Below are 14,175 nucleotides of genomic sequence, written 5' to 3'. Positions count from 1 at the left end.
CTATTGTAGAGTCAAAATGAATTCAAACCAGTCACCCCAAAGTTAATAAAACTGGTTAAGGTTATTAAAAATAATGTGCTGAATGTGTTTTTTCTCTACCACATCAGTGTGGGTGTCATGCTATAACTGATAAAACACATGACGAGCAGTTCATTTTGTAAACATTGCCTTTGGAAGATAACAGCACCTAAAATATGAAACTTTTAATTAGTGTTTTTGTCCCCATCCAGTGGCAGACTGTTTAGTTGCAAATTTACCGCTTTTGGAAAAGTTGGAAACTGTATCTCCAGTGATGGGTTTAGCTTGTAGCACAGTACACAGTGCTGGTCTTCTTAAGGACACAGTTTAACACATTGATTGTGGCGGAAAGGTTTTTGAATGAAAATGCCTGCTACTACAACAAAAACATTGTGTCCATTATCAAACAACCACCCATGCCAGAACGATGTTTGCAACATTTTGCACTTTAATGTTTTCTCCAAAACAGACAACTAACTTTTCCCACATTTTTACACTAATAGGAAATAAAACACCTTTGATAGCATAAAGAAAAGATATGTAGAAAAGTATTAAAAGTTTTTGGATGTCTCAATTTAATGTAAGTAGCTGCTTCTGTTACTTCAAACGATATGTCGAAATGTTCATGAACTACTAGCAGACACAATGAAAACAGAGTGAGCCCTGGAGAGCACATTAGCCTAATGATCACAGCTATAGCTGCTGTTACCTGCAAGACAGCTGAGAGAAAATAGCCCATCTTTTGTTATTATCCATTCAACTTGTGTCATCATTGGTTTGTGACTTGAGAGACAAAATGAATTCAAAAGTGACATCATACAAACAACCAGCTGATCGTTACCATACAATCTGCAAGTAAAAGTGGTGCAAAAAGCTAACATTTTGCCTAAAATCAAAATTATTCAGTGACAGTTACCAAATTAATTCCACGCAATTCTGGAAGACACAGCTCTGCAAAGGTATGTAGTACACTAGATCGCAAAATACATAGCGCAGAAATGCATCATGGATGTTTGGGTAATTCATATGATTGAGACCAAACCTACTCTAATGACTCACACAGTACTCCCAAAAATGAGATTTCTCATGACATTTATTCAAATAAACAATACAGTTTATAATTTGCTAGGATAAAATAATAAGTTTGAACACATAAGAAGCATTTGGGAGAGAATTCCCCAAAGATCTGAAACTGGGTTAAAGGATGTGTTTTAATGAAAGCTGACACTTTGGTGTCATCTTCTGACTTGCATCAGTGCCTGTATATTCACGTCCCCTCCAGTCAATCTTGTGAAGACTGCCATATTGCAGAGACATGAACGAGCATTTACAAGCAGAGAGCTTGACAACCAGAGCAACCACCACATTGAACAATGCAAAACCTGGAGGGGCACTGACATTTCAAAATTGAATCCTCAACCCATGTGCGAAAAATACAGTCTTTAATGCAAAAGCATAACAGCGTTATAAAACAGTCCTACAACCTTTAGAAGTTTGCCCTATATTCCTCATCTGCCTAAGGATCACGCAAGTCCATCTGTGTAGCTTGGTTTAAAGCATTGTTCAGTCTCACTGCAAGGCAAGAGATCTCTTCAAAGAGGCACGGCCACTATCAGCCCCATGCCATCCAAGTATTCCCTGCAAGAGTGATGCAAATGCCTGACCCTGTTTGACAGTGATCCAGCCCAATTAGCAGCACTACAAAGCTGTGCTGTCTGTACATTCTATTACCCTCATTCAATCCCCAAGGTGCAAGCTGAGCTTTAAGAGGGCTACCTCAAGCCACGTCGGGAAAGAGAGAAAAAAAGAAAAAAAAAAAGAGTGAATGTCACTCAGTTTGGCTCTTGCAAATAATTAATAATGTTCTTAAATGTTAAACACCTCTAAAAACAACTAAGAGGGTACGGCAAAAGGTTAGAATAGAGGGACACAGGGCCAGAGCATTCTACCTTACCTTTGAACTGTAAAACTTTTTCTGCTCTTAGTTTGGGACTCCGCCGTGCACTTTCACTGAGTCCTTTATCTGATCACTTGGCAACTAAGAGAAATTCTTTCTATCAATCCCCATTTAGAGTTACTGATAAGGTGTAACTTGTGCACTGCTCTGAAGAGACTGAGGATGGTAGGGCGAATGCCTTATTGCCAAAGACCTCCAAGCTCCCACACACTATGGAGGGAGTAAACAGACTCAACCTACATGGCAAAAGTACACCTTTTTCAATATTGGTAAAGAATAAATATTTCAAAATTTCAAAATTATGCAAACACGTGCCACTCTTGCTCTTTAACTTCCATGCATATGGACTATTTACAAATTGAAAAATACAGACTTGCTATTTTGTTCTTTTGATGTTTTTTTCCTCCTCCTCCTCCTCCTCCCCCCTCCCCCCCGAAATGTCTTTGCCCCTTTGCAATCAGCCTATCAACATTCAGCCACCCAGACATGGATCTCGCCACATATTGCAGACATGGCCAGGACAATTAAAGCTGTGTTGAAAACATTTTCACACTAATGGGAAAACAAAAGTCAAAATCAAAACAGAAAAGATTCACAAGCAAAAAACAGGAAAATAAGATAGTTCAGGGGAGGTGTTACAATACAAGCCAAAAGGATGTATTTGTTTAAGATGGATTTTCCGCTTTCTCAAGACTCCACTCTGTTGCTAACAATACTGTAGTACACTTTCTTTTTATTACTCTACCTTTTATTTAAATATAATTTACTTTGAAGATTTTGTTAAACAAATCCAGGAAAAATGATGCAAAAGTGGTTGGTTTGCCAAAGGAGAGGCGGCAGAAGGCCCGTGCTGCCCTGTTAAATTGCATCAGCGCTCTAGTTTGTCAAGATACTCAAGAGTCCGTTGCATTGGGACGTGTCCTCAATCCTCAATGTACTCCCACAGGTCCTTCTCATAGCCTTCATGCACGTGCTGTAGCAGAACTCTTCGCCTGCTCTCACAGTATCTGTAGACACAAAAAAGTTATTAAGAGTCCAAGAACACACAAATGTAACAGTGGCAGGTGATTACGATTCTTCCTTCACTGACCTGTACTTATCTTGTACTTTCTGCTTGATGTCCTGCAAAGAATCCTGGGAGATATCCCGCTCTAGGTAGCCAGACAGCACCTCAGTGGCATTTTCCAAGTCTGCCTGGTTGTTCTGATTAACAAAAAAAAATGATAAACATTATTCTATGCCATAGCATGGATTAAAAGACACAAATGTCAGTCATGCATGATAATTTCCCCTAAACTTTGGAGCATCTTGCCAAAGGCCCAGTTGAGTTTGGGCCAATTTCCTCCCAACAATCAGACAACTAATCTGGTCTTTGCAGGAGACTAGTTCTGCTGCCAGACAGAGGAACGATAAATGGAGATGTGGCCACAATTTTGTGGGATAATCTGTCTTCCAAGAAAAGATCACAACTGTACCAGAAGCGCTGGTAGTAAGTCAGAGTCAGTCAAGAGAGAGTGTGAGAGAAGAAGTGAGAGAGATGAGCACGTGTGTCAGAAAGAGAAAGCTATAGGTGGTGCATGGCTCCCTCTGGCAAGATAATTTAATATTATGTACAACGATATTTTTTTGAAAATATTATTTTCACAAGGATTTTAAAAATTCCTGCGAGTCTGAACGCTTTAAAAAAAATGCTATACTTTGAGTATTATTTTGTTAATGGTCACTGTGATATTACCATTATTTGAGTATTTGTGCCATGATAACCATGTAATGAAAGTCTGATATGAAAACTCTAGAAAATTATGTTTTCACCCATCTGTTTGTCCACTAGCGATGTATCACAATCAGTTATGACTGACTATGTCTTATTGTCCCAATAAGTTTTAGCTTAAGGTTCAACATGCAGACATGATTTTGGTGAGGATCTAGTTCAGGGGTATTTACCCTACAAGCACTGTTACTAAACACAATCCCATTACAATGAGAAATTATTCATTTAATGGTGGTCTGCTGTCAAGATTGACACTTAACACCAACTGTTTTGTACATGTATTTCTAAATAAATATTAATACTAAAATAGCTTTAGTTATTTATGTCATGCAACATCCATCACATTTATGACATTTGAGATAACAGTTTTGCCTTTTTTTATCATACCTCAAAAATAATGGACTGGTTGTTCTTCTTGAGGTAGAAGGCAAAGACGTAGGTGAACATGAGTGTGGAGCGGCACTGGCACAGCACATCTACAGCCTTCTTCAGAAACTGCACCTCAATCCAGGACATGTTGTGCTGCTGCATTTCCTCCATCTTTTGCTTGACCTGAGCATAGAGCTTGTGCTCAAAGCGCAGGCTCTGCATGTGGTTCATGTAGCGGTTGCAGTAGAACAGGTACCTCTGCAAGGCTGCCCTGGAGCGCTGTACACACAGCATGGAAGTGGTTTTAACTCAAGAATGCTCAACTTGACTTGTACAAGACCATTAATCTTCAAACTCATTGGGATCAGCAACATACAATGGCATGTTTGAATTGTATTCTGCAGGTGTTTCACGCAAGAAGTAATTCTTTAGTATGCAACAACCAACCATGTTTTTCAGGAGTGTAATGGTATCTTTTCCACCCTACTGAATCCACTGTTTTTGAATTAACTTTATTAGTGTACAGTAGGGTTACATGAGAAATCACTTGTTTGATTAGTTGGAGTGGATTACATTCTTATAAAATTTTGTAGATATTTGTGTTGCAGGCTACAAAATAATTGTAGTGAGACGGAAATAATACTGTTGCCTCTGTGTGATTAGAAATGGCATTTACATCTGTGGCAAATATGGCTGAATTTTGCACACTGACAAAGGGCAACACGACTGAATAGTAGACAGATATAAATATTGTGCCATTATGTGGCATAGGCACAAAAATAAAAACAGCATGCAAAGGTTTTAAAATGTATCAATATGAGTATCTTTTATTACCTCTTGAGCATCTCTGGCTGCCTTGGCATCATCTTCATTGTAGCGATTGCAGTTGTACCTGAAACGTCACAGCTGGGTCAGAATCGACAGTGTTTTCCAGAATACCTTAATACACATCACTACCATCATTTTGTGTTTTCATGCTTTCTTGCATAAAGATGTCAAATATGTATTTAGACATGAAATGGCGAGACCATTTGTACCTGATATTTCAATTGATAAATTCGATTTCCACATATTTACAGGTTTAAGTTTTTAATTGAAATTAAAACACCACTGTCAGAAAAGACCTACTTGGAGTATATTCCAACACGGCACTAGCAGTGACTTTATAAGCCATTAGTCCTTACCAGGCTGAGCCGTGGGGCTCCCATGGACCCAGGCAGACCCAGCAGAACTCAGCTTTGCAGTTCTGGTTCCGACAAACCATGTGATTGCAGCCGCCATCTTTCTCAATGGTCACATGGCATTTTGGACACTCCTGTCAGGAGAGGAGAGAAATTAGTTTTGTAAGTCTCTGCTCAAGGCCAAGTGTTTTACAAATCTTAAATGTTTCCACAATTGGTGGTCATCACATTAATTCCCTACCAACATGAACCAGACAAGAGGGCAAAACTAAGACCACTTTGATTCCATACCTTAGTATTTGCTGCAATCCAGTTGGAAGTTTCACTGTCATCATCACATTTCTTAATCCATTTTCTCAGCCACTACAAAATAATTTAAATAAGAGTAAGAAATAATGACCTTGAGTGTTTATGAATGCTTATCTTAACAGAATTTCACTCAAGATTCTGCAGGAATAAGTTAATATTTCTGTAAGGTGATAAAATACTCCTGATTGGTTTACCTTACACTTGACAGGATCATGCCAATTCTCTCCACAGTTGAAGCTGCACCAACAGAAGGCATCACAAGTCAAATTCACATAATATTGAATTATTACTAGTAAACTCACAAACACACTCACAATAGTCTAATACATCGTTTTTTAAACAAGCTCTCTTACCAGAACTGACGGCCACACTTGCACCTCACAGGCTTGGCATCAGGGTACTGGACTTTGACGACATGATGGCAGTCTGGTGCAGGGCACCACTTTAACAGTCGATTGCACTTAAAGGAGTAATGAGAGATAGAATATCAAGTCATAGTTTCACGGACGCTTAAGTACAAAAAAGGTCCCTGCTTTTCTAAGTAGTGCATAGGATAAATTAAGAACTTAACATCATAAATCAAGGCATTACATTCATTTCAACATACTGTCAAGGGAAATAAAAATCTCAAAGCTTACCTCTACAAAACTATTCGTAATTAAATGCTGGTACTTCAACTTCACTTTTGAATCTGTTATGAGGCGCCTATAGGAAAAGTCAAATAATGTATTAGCCTTCATTACATAAAATGGGTGACTTTGGTAAAAGCTTCCTTCCTTCATATTCGGTGCATACCTTCCAAGCTACAATATAGGAAACCAAAAAAGGGTCACACAATGTCACGTTTTCTAGCTCAGTGGTTCGCTACCTGGGGGTCGGGTGTAATTTTTCAGATTTTCCTGTAATCTTTGCTTTGTGAATTACTACATCATTTTACTTTAAATTATTATTCAGTAGAATAAGGAAAAAAGTCACTCTTTGGTTCAATTAGTGACAACCAGTACACAAATGCAACCTGTGAATGTGGGTCTCAAGCAGACATTGCATCATTTTAAGGGGTCACAAGCTAAAAAAGGCTGGGAACCACTGTTCTAGCTCAGTGAAGTAAAATTGAAAGCTGACAGTACAGTGAAAATATAATTATGGAACTAAGACTTTAAGTACAGGTTACTAACGAAGAGGTACAAAATGAATTTCATGAAATTAAATATTGACATAGGGAGCATAGGTTTCTGGGTGTTAGGTCTCTTGCTAGCGGGTCAGATCAGAATGTAGGTTAAGACAATTACTGTCATCTTAACAGCTGGTTCAAGAGATTAGTGTCCATGCTTTCAATACGGAGGTAGTGCTGTAACTAGAGAGCCCTTCACCTTACTTTTAGAAGGCAAAATGTCAGGTAAATTCTTCCAAGTTCTAATCCTGTTAAATGCACTAAAAGGTATACATAAAAAGGCATGTCTGATTATTTTTTTTCCTTTCTTTTGGATTCATTTGCATTTCATAATTCCATTTGTGTTCTCTATTATTTGAACTGTATGATGAAATTGCATAATGTAAAGGCTTTATAGTGTTCTTTGACTTTTTAAGACGTTTTGGCAATAATTGCAACATTTAACAGATTTTAACATTGCAGATGTAATCACGTTGTGAGAAAAATGTCTGTTCTCAAGTAGTTTGTTCACACACGAAAAATGAGACAAAATAAAAACAAGAGGAATTTTTTTTGTTTTCTGCTCTTTTCATAACTACAATGGGTCAGTCACATCTGCGTATTCTGATCACTGCTGACCAATATGCAACAAGACATCAAAACAAATAAAAGCACAAACAGATACTCACATGACTGTGTTGTCATCAACCAAAATGTCACAACTATGAGCAGGACAAGAAATGGTCTGAGAAGACAACACAGAAGGCAAAGCATTAGTCAGACAGCTATTAAAAGACTGACAGTGATCAGTGACTTGTACCCTAAAAAGAATCTTTGCGGGTACCTGTCCCATTCCTTCTTCTATGATTTTGGTGGTCAGGTAATCTCCCCAGCACTGCATGCAGAACTTGTGTCCACACTCCAGGCCTGTAAAATACTGTAAGAGAGAAGCATCTAGTAAATAAGACAAACAAGACATCCCAATACAACTAAAAGCATATGCACTTCTGGTAACAAAGCAAGTCAATTCATAGGAAAAATATAATCCAGATTGGACAAAACTATTTTGTTTTAACAAATGGATTGAAATAACCGATGAATAATTTTGTGTGCTAAAAAACCCATCATAGAAATATTCTAGACTGAAATAGTCTGGATTATGTGGCTTTCTTGGATTATGTGACCAACTGGCCTTGATGATATGCATTTATCCCTTGTTGAGACAACATACTCTATCATAGGAATGGGGCTGTACACTCAGCAGTGTACCTATAATTTAGATCAATTTGTAGATATCTGTTGTCACATTGACAATAAAGTTCTTTCTGTTGATAAATGTTGTAAAAGCATAAGTCCAATGGGGTAAACCGCCATTTCATCTGCAACCAGCCCTGTAATGTCAGTGTGCTGTGAAATGAAAATAAAAAAATGGGTAGATGCAATTTTCTACAATTGCTATGTCCACTCCTGTGATGTTTGACCCGGTTGATATTAAGAGTGCAGTAGCCAGTGGAAGATAACTGTTTAAATCCAAATGTTTGAGGAATGTAAATTTGTTCCTGGATGTTTCTTCCACTGCCACATGAAGCACTGTACTGTTTAAAATAACTACGCCCTTCAATACATGATGGCCATGAATGGATCAACCTGGTCTACTACAATGTTAAGGTTTGTTACAATTACACTTGCTCCACCAGTCACCAGGACTGTCTTTAACTGTACATGATTAGGCCACATCCACATAAATCAACCCCTTGATTTTGATTTACATTTAAATTTCCAACTTTGACTGCAAGGAAAATATGTTGCACTGAGTGGCAGCTGGCAGAGAAGAGCTGGGATCTTAAGAAGGGATATCAATTCAACCATCTTTGGGATACACAGATTTTCCATTTCCTAATTAGTATTAGTATTGCTACTAAACAGCTGTTGTAGTATTTGTTGTGTTTGACAAAGTCTCAGCTTATATCCTATGTTAATATCATGACTTTTAGCCTGCAAAGTAAAATTAGATCACTGTACTGAAAAAAAAAATAAAGACTTACATAAATAATAAAGACAACAATAGTGAATACTGTGATTGAATTAATGACACAGAGTTACATTCACAGATTTATATATTTGTGGTTATAGAAGGTATCAGGAAATATTGATATTAGTACATATAACAGATAATGTGGCCATAGTTTGTTTCAAAATTTCTCTTGCTATTGTCTTAGCCAAAGCCTTTAACTGAAAAAATATTTGGAAAAGGATTAAAATGGCCCCCTTGCATTATACAAGTTAAAAGGTGCCTTAACTCTCCATTGTGGTATTAAGCCAAGACACAACTTCTTGTGGGACAATTTTCAACAAAAGCCTAATCGTAACACCACAACTGAGACCTGAACACACATGCAGCTAGAGCAACACAATGCTTGTATCACTAAGGGACTCACAGAGTTGGGGAAGTTCAGATAGCAGATCTGACATGGCATGTCCTGTGCCGATGATCTAGTGTTGATTGGAGGACGGATCCGAGGCTTCTTACTGGGGTTAATGACATGACACTCAGAGAAAAGCTTGTCCAGGTTACCATCAAAATACCTGTATAAATTGAGACAAAAAAAAGAGATATAAGTTTTTAAAAAAGCATTAACATATGAGCTCTCAGCTAACATATTTGTTAAGTTAAAAGGTAGCAAATAAAGAATGTACTTCCGATATTCTTACCTTTCCATAAGCTTTTCTTTATCCCAGTTGAAGTGACTGAGAAGGATGCGTGTTATGGTTGCAGGATTCTAGAGGAATAAGAAATGGTTGGTCAGAAATAAACCTGAATTTTACATTTAACTACTGCCAATTTTCAATCTTCATTACAACAACTTAATAATTAGGAGTAAATTTGACATGTAAATTCAATTAATTGGCATTTCCACAATTTTTCTCCTACAACTCTTTTGTGGAACAATAGGCACCTTTATGATCCAGGTTTTGAGATATGGTTTAAGTCTAGTACTAGACCAGAATGGTAATTAATTTTAAAAAATACTAACTGAAATAGTTCAATAGTTCTCAGTCACATTACCATTTACTTTCCACCCATGTATTTTAGTAGGTACGGAGAAAAATAAATGAAACACCTTTCATTACATTAAAATCCAATGAAATACCACCACAAACTACAGCCATAGATGTAGCACAAAGTTAAGTCAACTCCTCTCTGACACCATCTTAAGAAAGAAATAGTTGGAAAATGATTCACAAAAGTAGTATTCACTGCAGGGCTCCTCTGCTGGATTGCATTACACTGAAGAAGAGTTTCGATTTTTCTGCACAGTAGCAAGGCGGCTAAGGTCGGCAGTACATTCCAAATGAAATGAAGTTTTAGATTTTTGCTGTGTCTGTTGACTTTTTTTACAGGCAAAATGGCAGCCGTTTATAATGCAAACATAAGATACAAAGTTTTACATCATCCCAGTGCATCATTGCCTGTGAGTGCCCAGGTGATGGTGTATCATAGGAAAGTGAACAAGGCTGTGTTAAAATTTCAACAAGTATAACTAGCCAGCCTCTGCATACTGCAGTGATTGAAGCCAAATGTGGTTCTTCACTTTTGACGCCTGTCATTTTACTGGTATTAACATGTCACACTCAGTTTTGTTTGGAGTGTACTGTCTGCCTAATTAATTAAGGTCAGACTGTCCTGATTTCTGATTGAAAAGGCAATTATAACCAAATATAGAAGTGCACTATACTGTACAGCATTGCAATATTTGTGATGATATGGCAAATTCAGATTTGTCACAGTGTTGTTACACTGTATGAAGGTTTTCTCAGCAAAAGTCATTTGACACATTATTTACTTATGCACACTCTTCTTGATTGTCATTCTTGACTACATAACAATTATGTAAAATATAAACACATTCTTTGCATGCTGTTTTTCAACCTCGTAGCATTTCTTATTGCCTAGTCGCCATTGGATACTTTCAGCTCGGTTACAAATGAGAGTGAAGTTACTAATTAAGATAGTGAATATAGAATGCAGTTGACTAATCATTACGTACAGAAGTCATTACCTACAGCTGAAGTCAGACAGAGTAGAAAGTCACTAACCGAAAAGAGAAAACTTGCCACATTTGATTCTGCCCTGCAGTTAAGCTATACAAAGCAAAATTTAGAGGTGGCATGCAAAGTTAAAGACGCAACAAAATGCAGATTGGCCATAGGTGGCACAAATTGAAAATGTTTCATCAAGAGCCAAACATTTGCGGTTATCCCAAACTGAACAATATGATTCGACTTTCTTGATATATAAAAGATAAAAAAAAGGAATGGCCCTGGAGGGAAAAAACTACTAACATTTCTGTTTGATTTTAAAATCCATCTGAGTCTGCTCTGTCATACAGAACTATACATAAAAAAACAAATTGGCAAGATCACGCAAGAGTCCACCCCCAAATTATAGCAGTGGAAACGGTGTCGCCAAAACTCTACCGGTGGAGACATTTCAACCGCCGCATGGTATATAACGTCATATCACCCAACCCTAGTGTATTGTTACAGAAACATTCATACCAACTGTTGGGTAAATCATCCATATGTTATTTGTAGCCAACAGATGCAAGACTGCACTCCAGCAGTGAAATTCCTTTAAATAACATAAAACAAAAACTTGTTTTGCATTGTGTTTAAGCACAGCTTGCTTGTGGGAGCAGTATAGTGGAGTACGAAAGAACACTGATGCTCCAACTTTTAAATAGCTGCTCCACACTACAAGCAAAAATCACATAATCTACTCCCCTCTCCACTTCTCATTGCCAACAAGCTTATCCTAGTAATAAAAGCACCCAAGGTTGCTGAAGACACCCCACTGAAGTGTCACTTTGGTTACAGGCATTCAGGGGTCTCCCCGGAATACCTGGGTATGATGATGCACGTCAACTTCAAAGAAGAGTAGTAAAATTGCAGGAGAATAAGAATTTTATATCCCATTTTGAAATTGGAATGATGGTGCAACAGTGAACAATTCATGGCAATACTAATACAGAAGGGTTAGGGGTTAAATGATGTGATCGGTGATAATGAGAGTATCATGATACAAGAGAATCTGTTATGTTAAGATATCATTATTTGTGTAATTGAAGGAGAAAACGTTTCTCTAAAAATAGTAAAATCATTTCTAAAAAAAGCAGTTATTCATAAACAGGCGAAAGGCTGAACTCCCACAAACCATAACGGTTCCAGAATTGAAAAAATCTGCAATTAAAGCCGGATACACCTGAGGATAGCTACTCATGACATTGATACCAATGTATCAATAATGTATGACAAGAGAAAGTATGACAATATACTCAGTTGCCGGGCAATCAGGTACATCTTGCTAAAAACTAACGCAGTCTGATACAGCAGCACTGCAATAAATCCTACCTTCAGAAAAGTTACAATGTTCAGTTTTTGTTGATTATGTTTTAGAGAGGTGGTGACTCAATTTTATACTCATTTCAGAGGCTGCAGTCTGTGGTGCTGTTGAAATGTATTGAGTTACTGAGAGGTGTTCCTAATATTTGGTCTACCCTCACTGATATAAATGGGGCTACCGAAATATTAGAAATTCCTCTATCCATGGACAATGTTCATGCAGGTTTTGCGTGTTATCTCTTTCTGGAGCTTGCGGTGCAATCTTTGACAGTCTACAAAGACTCTACAGATTACAAAAACCCATCAGTCACTTGAAACTTTACCCCTAAAGCGTCTTCAGAGGCCAGGCAAAACCAGTCATTCTTGACATGTGAAGGCACAGTCACTAGAGACATTTACAAGAAAAGTAATTCAAGTAAAGTTAACTATCCTGCTGTCACATTCTCAACATTGAAAACTTTAATTCAGAAAAACAGATGTAGGTATTTACTTTGAAAAAGTAGGTGCTGCTGAAAATTAAGTAGGTAGACCTAAATACTATTTTTAGAAGAATCACCATGTCAGTTGTCTCTGCTGTGGAAACAACTGCCATGCGGCTGTACTGTATCCACAGTACTGATATTTTACCCATTTTAGTTTCAGGGCTTGTTTATAGTGAAATGTTGACACTCAAAACACTTTCTTATATAAAATACAACGCTACTTCTTAAAACCGTACATGGTGACAGGTCTATCAAGACCACTTTCCATTTTAATCTGTACCCAACTGTAGTTAAGTGAAAGGAAATGGAGGCCCAAGTTAACGATAAGCCGAAGGGCTCTACTGAGTTTTCCCTGATATTTAATTTAAACTATGGCTGTTGACAGATTATAACGTTGGTTTGTGTGTTCAAACTGAAATGTTTTGAAAGTAATGATAAGATAGTTTGTTAACGTTAACGTAAGTAACCTAGCATGTAACTTGCTAACCAACTCGATGACCAAGCCTTTCGTCCAACATTAAAATAACGTCAACGATAATGTATTTTACACATTTTGTAACATTAAGTTTCAATTGCTTGGTTAACGCACTCCAACTGTCGTCAAATATGAGTTGGCAGTTATCTAGCTATAGCTATAATTCTAAAACTTAGACGTTTTGCTTTTCCGGTAAGGTGCTAGGTTAACGGTTACGGTTGGCTAGTTAGCATCTAGCTAACTTGCAAGCTAACATTAGCCTAGCAAACGTTGCTGCCAACTTCTCAATTGGGATTAGACTACTTCCTGGAACAAAATTCGTATGGAAATTGTTACCCAAATGTTCACATTTAACGTTGTCCATATATTCATGTTAACTGTTAGGTTCACAAAAAAAGCTAAATTGAGAAAAACATTTTTTTCGTCTTGTGTAAATCTTATCACTGTTGTGAAACTGCCAACTTCCAGCAAGTAAACTACTCCTACAAGGCTAATGGCTAAGCTAACGTCCATGGCCTGTTTACGCTTCACCCAAGTCTGGACCCCGGTCTTTCCTGACGCTGACATACCAAAATACCTACCTGGATGACCTCGTTGACCTCCCTGATACACTCCACCATATGCTGGAGGATCTGCTCGGCAGTCAAAACCTCGAAGCGGTAGTCCTCCTCCTCTTCCTCACCGGGACCGTGGCCACCTCCACCAGTCTCGCCGCACTCGTCTCGCTCCCCACCGGCCACCACGGGATCGACCAACTCCACCTCTCCGAGCTCCAGGGTGTCGTCCTCGGGCTCCTCTTCGGCGCTATCCTCGCTACATTCCTCCTCTTCGTCGTCGTATTCATAGTTATAACCCTCGTCTGAGTCCATTCCTAGGGTGGTTATCAACTTGTGACAAGCACACCTAAAGGTCTACAGTGTGTGAAATGATTGCGGAACAATACGAAAACCAAAATTATCCGAGCCTGTTTTTCAGCTGCAGCGAAAATAACAACAAAACGTCGCCGCTGCTAAGCCAACAAAGAGACACAGCGTCACCAACTGACGACGGTCTTACGTCA

At 38.1% G+C, this 14,175-nt stretch overlaps 1 protein-coding gene across 1 annotated transcript; it reads right to left on the bottom strand.

Annotated features, from left to right (window-relative positions):
- Positions 1-2,427: 2,427 nt before the first annotated feature.
- Positions 2,428-14,106, bottom strand: arih1 (ariadne ubiquitin-conjugating enzyme E2 binding protein homolog 1 (Drosophila)). Its single transcript, XM_070907347.1, has 14 exons — positions 13,697-14,106; positions 9,468-9,535; positions 9,194-9,341; positions 7,600-7,692; positions 7,445-7,500; positions 6,244-6,310; positions 5,959-6,065; positions 5,800-5,842; positions 5,588-5,659; positions 5,300-5,430; positions 4,950-5,007; positions 4,134-4,394; positions 3,066-3,178; positions 2,428-2,982 (listed from the first exon to the last, which is right to left on the bottom strand). The coding sequence occupies exons 1-14, from the start codon at positions 13,982-13,984 to the stop codon at positions 2,898-2,900; spliced, it is 1,590 nt and encodes a 529-aa protein (XP_070763448.1). The 5' UTR covers positions 13,985-14,106; the 3' UTR covers positions 2,428-2,897.
- Between the last annotated feature and the right edge of the window lie 69 nt (positions 14,107-14,175).

Source organism: Enoplosus armatus, chromosome 6 (genome assembly GCF_043641665.1).
Source record: "Enoplosus armatus isolate fEnoArm2 chromosome 6, fEnoArm2.hap1, whole genome shotgun sequence".
Lineage (NCBI taxonomy): Eukaryota > Metazoa > Chordata > Actinopteri > Centrarchiformes > Enoplosidae > Enoplosus > Enoplosus armatus.
Note: the sequence above shows the minus strand (reverse complement) of the source record. Positions and strands in the feature narration are given on the sequence as shown.

Excerpts from the sequence above, each read along its gene's own strand:
- arih1 (XM_070907347.1), bottom strand. The coding sequence starts at position 13,984 with ATGGACTCAGACGAGGGTTATAACTATGAATACGACGACGAAGAGGAG. Across the intron at positions 7,501-7,599 it reads TAGAAGAAGGAATGGGACAG|ACCATTTCTTGTCCTGCTCA; the intron begins GTACCCGCAAAG and ends TTGTCTTCTCAG. Across the intron at positions 3,179-4,133 it reads ACCAGTCCATTATTTTTGAG|AACAACCAGGCAGACTTGGA; the intron begins GTATGATAAAAA and ends TTTGTTAATCAG.